Source organism: Sinocyclocheilus rhinocerous, unplaced genomic scaffold (genome assembly GCF_001515625.1).
Source record: "Sinocyclocheilus rhinocerous isolate Xijiao unplaced genomic scaffold, SAMN03320098_v1.1 scaffold499, whole genome shotgun sequence".
NCBI lineage: Eukaryota > Metazoa > Chordata > Actinopteri > Cypriniformes > Cyprinidae > Sinocyclocheilus > Sinocyclocheilus rhinocerous.
Genome location: NW_015637156.1, coordinates 506198 through 513355, shown reverse-complemented (window position 1 = coordinate 513355; position 7158 = coordinate 506198). Strand labels below are relative to the sequence as shown.

At 39.0% G+C, this 7158-nt stretch overlaps 1 protein-coding gene across 3 annotated transcripts in view; it reads right to left on the bottom strand.

The window, feature by feature from the left end:
* LOC107748676 (insulin-like growth factor 2 mRNA-binding protein 3) overlaps window positions 1-6884 on the bottom strand; it is a 36134-nt gene extending 29250 nt beyond the window's left edge. For all 3 annotated transcript variants that reach the window (XM_016563594.1, XM_016563595.1, XM_016563596.1), the window contains exons 1-2: window positions 6158-6884; window positions 5135-5195 (exon numbers count right to left, since the gene is read on the bottom strand). In XM_016563594.1, the coding sequence (XP_016419080.1) occupies window positions 5135-5195; window positions 6158-6332 (236 nt within the window). In that variant the 5' untranslated portion in view covers window positions 6333-6884. The remainder of the gene's footprint in view (window positions 1-5134; window positions 5196-6157) is intronic.
* Window positions 6885-7158: the final 274 nt, after the last annotated feature.

Here is a 7158-nt window from a genome sequence, read left to right as displayed (position 1 = left end):
CAAAAACAAAGTATGAATAAAAAAAATTATGTAAAAAAAAAAAAAAAAAAAACACAAATGCGCCATAGAAATATAGATGTTACTTATACAGAGAATTTTCTAAAGGCCAAGAACTAAATGTATCAAGGGTTAGAAAAGGGGCAATCGATATCTCAGCTTTGGATTCAATTTGAAATGACAACACACAGCATTATTAGCTTCATTCAGATTTATGCAGAGCCTGTAAATATGTCATTCTGCACTGTAAAATTAATTTTAATGGTGATACCGCTTTTATAGACCGGTTCTTTCATTTCAACATAGGTTTCATTAATGTGTATGTTTTGGTGCGGCAATTGTGAAAGATCTATAACTGCCCACTTGACTTTACACGACTCCAAAGTTCACGCTCTGTATATTTGCGTATTCACACACTAAAATTAACAAGAACAGAATGTACAGAGGACATGAGAACAAACATGCCTCTACCTGAACAGGTAGACACACTAACCCTCACACACACACACACACTTTTACGTCTGTCACACATGCACATAAGATTGAGGCCTAAATAGTGAGCAATAATAGGGGACTTGTAGCACACTGGTGTTAAAGAAACTGATCTACTATAATAAAGTAATCGACGCTGACGCACATACGTGCTTCAAGCAATCAGTGTGCATCAACAGTCCTCAATGCTTTATAACATCAATAGATGATCTGTATTATGTATTGTACGGTTACAAGCTATCGTAAAATTGGCTTTTACCTCCCTAAAAGACAGCAAACCTCCAAAAACAGACATCTTGTAGTGTGCAAGTCGTTTTAATTATGACAGCGAGAAAACATACGTTTGATTTTGCTTTAACATAACTGTTGGTAGTAAAGATACTGCTAGGATTTAAGCAATATTTAAACTGAATTTTTAAATTTTCACTTGAGCATAAAAAGGTAAAAAATCTATGGGTATTTTTATGCTTTTCTCTTAAGTTTGTTGATTGTGCAGCAACAAATTTAAATGGCAAAGCAACACTACATTGCCATCAAAAACATTTTGCTCTCCAATTCAGGACTATCAAATAAAACAGTCATACCATGTTGCTTCTGCAAAACGGAACATGCATGTGTATGCAAATAATATTATATATATATATAAAATGTTGGTTCCATGTACACGGTCACCATTAACTACTGCAACATACTGACCCAATTAAAATAAAATGCAGTTTTGCCTAGAAATTAAAAACAAGGTCATTCAAATACTCACTGACGTATCAATTCTCAAAATTAAAATAAAATAAACTACACAGTCAATCCTAGCAATGTAACGCTATATAGAGTAAGGCCTGGAGACGAAACTGAAGTTGTACAGGCTGTAAGGGACATTTGTGGCACTTTTCCACTGTGTGGTACGACTCGGCTCGGCACGGCTCAGTACGGCACGGTTCGGCTCGGCACGGTTTGAGTTTCCACTGCAGTTCAGTACCGCTTTAGAGTGGGCGGGATTATTCACATGTCGTTATAGTTGCGCCGCCTCTACTACCACGACTCCTAAAAAAAAACTTTTTAATTCCGTGTCGCCCCATCAAGGAAAGTGAACCGTACCGAGCCGTACCGTACCATGCAGTGGAAAAGCGCCATTGCACTCATGAAGAGTGTAGATGTCAAGAGGAAAACAATCACTTGGAGTCATCTCAGGAATTATCAAAAATGCATCACAACTTGCATTCAACATCTGTGTGATTCCTGTACATGTTTTCCCCAGCGTGTTTACTGTGTCAAAAATCCAAGGCAACGCAATCCAAATTTGATTCTGTAAACTATAACCAGTGAGGCAAAAATACCACAGGTACTGTAGCGCTTATGCTCATTTTTAAAAGGGAACAGCTCCCTTAGAGAAAACATGGGAAAACGGTTTATTTAATAATAAATAATTTGAGCTTCAAATTATGGGTTGTGAGCGATACTACAGAATACAAGTTGTCCATGCTTCACTAAAAATCCACTGTGGCAAAAGCTCTGACAGAATTACATAAACTAAAACGGCAATACACACATTCACCATTTAATCAAAAAAAAAAAAACTTACCTTACACGCACACAAGCGCATCAAATCTACTAAAAAGGCACAGAGTTAATAAAGAAAACATTAGCACTCAGCTGAATGATCAGAGAGACATGTGTGAGAAAAAAAAAGCCAAGGCCAAGCATGTATAGGTGTATGCAGCGGGGCAAGTGACTTAAAAATAACAAAAATTAAATAAAAACCACACACCAAAAACTACTTAAACATTAAAAAACAATGCCATTTGGTAAACCTTCACATTTTTATTTATTTTTGTAAAATCAGCTTTAACTAAAAGTACAGCCGTATGACATTCCTAGTTTCTCACGTACGAATTAAAAACTTCCCTTTTCTTTTGAGGAATTTGGTGGGATTGGTGTGCTTTTCCAGCCCTGGTCTGCATTCCGGTGGGAATGTAATATGGAATGTTCTCCTACAGCAGATTAAGCTATAGGAGCCCAGGAAACACGGCCGAACGTTATAATTCACAAGCCAGTGACTCCATCACGAGAACTCACAACTCGGTCTGAATCAAGATACTTCAATATTTAGTTTTAGTGTAAATGAAACAAAAACTAAATGGAGATCATTCCAGCCATAGCTGATATTAATGCACAAGTTAAGAACAAAATTACATCTACAAGTAGAAAAAAAAAAGAAAATTACCACCAAATAATAATAAATAAAAAAAGCTATATATTGTTTAACTTTAAAACCAAAAAAAAAAACTCAATTAATTAGGGCAGGATTGAAGCATACACAAATAAAAACAAATTGAGAAATATAATTGACACTAATTTAGGCTGAATGTGATACGCCACACTAAATTGAATTTTTTTCTCAATTTTTAGCAATTGAAACCAAATTTTAAAAAGAACGCAAAATACCTAGCTATATTATTTTCTTACAGATTGCAATCATAGAAAATTGTTATGAGTGACAAAAATAATTTACAAAAAATAGCATTAATATTTAAAACATAGCGAAGTTAGCAGCCCTGCAATATTAAATAAAATCTTTAAAAGCAACAAAGACTGACTGTCCACACAAAGGTTCCAACTTTTTCCACACACAGAGTATCTGTTCTAGCTGAAGACCCTTTTCCCACACTCTCTTCTAGCAGTTGGGGCCCCCCTTTAAGCCACACGTGTGCATGCACACACACACACATACAGTGCAAGCTCTGAGCAAAAACGGCTGTGCTAGTAATCGAGGAAGCTAGCCATGAGAAAGGAAAATGGCGTATGAAACGAAACTTCTAAAGGCCAATGGGCTGTCCATGCAGGCTCCGCTCAGTGTACACACAAGCCTGGTTGAAGAACGGTGTCACAATCAACATGTTTTTAATGTATGAAGCATCTGAACTATGCTACCAAATTACAATTTTTCATTAAAAGGAAAATTATATATTAATGCAGGGTAATGTAAACATTAATGTGAATATGTATATATAATTATAGTAGGTCCTCCACACAGCTTTGTACACACCCTGACCAAACTAAAGCTTCCAGAAAACGGCTCCATAAAATGCACACCACCCCTTGGTACATTCACACACACACACACACACACTCACTCAAGAGGCCACACTTTACCCAACTTTCATATTTTTTTGTGTGTGTAAAGGTGGGCAGGGCCTAAGCCGAGACTCATATGATAGAATGCAAGATCACTCCCATCATGCATTTCACTATACTTAGCTCTCATTGGCTTGCAGTTCAAACCAGCTTTACATACACAACCTCTGACCTGCTCCTATCAACATTACATATGTGCAGCATATACACACAAAATAAACACTTATACACTTAACACTTAAATTATACTGTTTCCATAATTTACACAGTAACCTCAGCATATTAAGCGATTGTTTTTGATACACTGTTAGTGTATAAAAATTAAACGGCAAATAAACTGTTCACTTAATGTCCTGTCAGCTTAAAAGATCAGCTGGCCCATCAAGAATTGAACTAGCCTCAACATGTGTTTAACCATTACGAATTTAAAAAAAAACAAAAAAAAAACAGGCCTACTTTAGTCAAAATAAACAAATCACAAACACTACGTAGCATTAACTTAAATTAAACGTGCTAAATGCTTCAATTTATCGTTTTAACTAAACAAAACCACCATTAACCTAAACCGCGTACAATTCACGTGGAAACTGCGTTATTTTTGACTGACAACTCACTATAAAAAATATTACCCGCTAGTTATTCATAAATTAAAAATACAGGACGCCGAGAAATTAATAAACAGCTTATATGTACATGATGCAGTCGTAAAGTGAAAATAAGGCGAATATTCATTATATCTGTAGTCGTTACGTCAACTTAATTACTACAATAAAACGGCAACCCACTCGCACACGGTTGGTAAACAGTGCTTTGTGGCTTACACCACGTCTCGTTACAGTTCCTGTGAACCCACAAACAGGTTTTCGTGACAAGACCTCGACCCTTGCAGTCCACGCGCGCTGAGGAGTCCATCTCGTGCCTGAGCAGCGCGAGGAGGGGAGAGAGGGGGCGGAAGCATTGAGCGGCATGACTGAATAGTAGTTTCTTCTTTAATGGACGCCACAGCAAGCATGGCTCCATAAATGCACATCCATGTGCAACGTGAGGTCCCATTTATAACGTTTGCGTTCTCACTTTGCACACCTCTGCTGCGTTTCTTGCTACGTTTTGTCAAGGCCTAAAGGCCCAGTAATATGTGAACTCAGCATATCAAGGGCCTCAGATGTATTACAAAAACTCACATTCCGCACGTTGACATGGAGGTTCAATCAGTGGCATACACATCTTTTTTTGTTACTAAACACGCCTGTGGATTTACATTTAAAGCAGGTAGCCTACATAAAACACCGTCACCACCCTAATCTTGAATTTCGCTTGCAAATAACAGTTTGATGGATAATAAGAACGTAAAAACAAATCAAATGAGAGCCATTTCAAAGATTAAAAACAACAAGAAGCCCGACTTAAAATCAGGGCTTGTCAGGAAAAAATTTGGAGATAATTATTCAAAACAAAAACGTGGACTTTTAGCCATTTTTTAGATGCAATTGAGAAATTTACAAATGAATCTTACCTTTGTCGTTTAGGGACAGAGTGCTCCACTTCTAAGAATTTTCCGTGGAGTTCTACTTTCCCTGAAAAATATTAATTGTATTTTAATAAATCACATTTTATTTCAAACAAAGTCTATTATGTGTCAAAGGTTCACAATGTGCGAAAGAGCAAAAAAAAAAAATGCTATTTACGCTACGTGTACAGAAACTACACTGACATGTACGATTTCAAGAATCTTCACGACAACCCAAAACAAAATTAGTTTTAGTTAAAAAATAAAATACATACAAAATTTCCCAGAGGATAAACATGGAAGACAAATTTGCCCCCACGCTTGCGCGAAGGCCTCAGCTACGAGCAGCGTGACACTGATTGAAGAAAATCACGAAAACGTCCACTGACTTATACGGTCTCTTCATGGCAAATATTGCAGCCTTTACACAATTTACACTCGTTCCAAACATAATCAACCCATATTGTAGAGACCGGGGAGTAGTCGAAAGGCCTACAAGCCACCAGTGCAACCCAACCACCTGGTGTTCCAGAGCTCGTAATTACAGCGATAAAAGTGATACATTTTTACAATGGCAAAGTTCGCAAAACCACCAGTTCTGTGTAACACTTTAGTTCACTTTCAGAGAGTGCTCCACGAGCTGCGTTTAAAAGCCACACGAAACACCTAAAGCATTTAAATTCAAATAAATAGTATGTGCAACCACTCGCCGCTTGGATATCCGAGTTGTTAAAACACGTTATTTCACATTTCGCCCTACACAGTGCACACACAAGTAACGCTGCAACTTTGATGGACAGTTGCCGTTCAGTTATTTTGATACTAAAGCGAGACTTGGCGTTCTCGGCGAGTAAAGCCCGTGGTTTAAAAAAAAAACTGAAAGTGAATAGTCTACACTTGCTCAGTGTACGAACACATCCCTGCTTTGCATAGGCGTCTAATTGTTAAACGCGACCGTTGCATGTACATTGTACCGTAATTCATTTGGAGGGTGGACAAAACCACATAGGCTACGCACAAAAGTCTCACCTGAAAGAGTGTCAATGGCCCTCATCGCTACCTTTTCGTCGGGGCAATCCACAAACGCGTAGCCACTTTTTACGAGAAAGGGTGCACTGAAAGGTATCTTCCACTGCTCAAAGATACTTTCCAAGTCCAGCGCGCTCGCCTGCTCGCTCACGTTTCCGATGTAGAGCTTATTCATTTTGTTGTATACGGAAAAGAGCGACCGTGTTGCAGAGGGGCAGCCCTTTATCGCGTCGCTCGGATGGGCAGTGTTTGGAGAGAGAGAGAACCACACTGTCGCTCAGCTGAGGGTCTGGGAGTGTTCTCCCAATCACTCCTAGCTACTGAGATATTTGATGGACGAGATCGCCGCCGTGCTTGCGCGCACTCGCGTTTCCTCTTGATTTAAACGCGCTGAATTATTTATTCCGTCACCTCTGCGAGGCAAGGGCCGGGAAGATAGAGAAAGTTTCTTTATTATTTGGCGATGCGACTAAATTGTCACACACGTTTGTGTAGGCACCGCCTCTTAATAACATCGAGAGAACGGGAAACAAAACAAAAAAAACTAAATTATTCTGCCTTTTTCAATGAGTCACGTGTTCAAACTACAAATCAGTCCTGCACGTGAGGTGTCCCGGTTGCTCAATTAAGTGTCGGATTGGGGGGAAATGGCACAGGGATGACTGAGAGAGAGAGAGCGAGAGAGTAAAACCTCTCTACGTTCATTTGCAGAGATCCCGTGCAAAAAAGCTCGTTGTACCCGTTCAATGATATTCCGTTCGGTGGACTTTTCTCTACTAATGCCGTTCTGCGCTCTTATTGGTTGTTGGTGGAGTTGTAAAGAGGCGTTGCACGCACGCTAGCTCGCCTCACAACGCGTGGAAGCAGCGCTGAGGCTTTATCTGAGCTTATGGTGGGCTGCCATATAGGGGACGAGGGGGTGGGTCTGCCATTCATACAGCATCTACACTATTTCTTACTCCATTTTCTATACACTGTATGACATACATGCCATAGGGGTA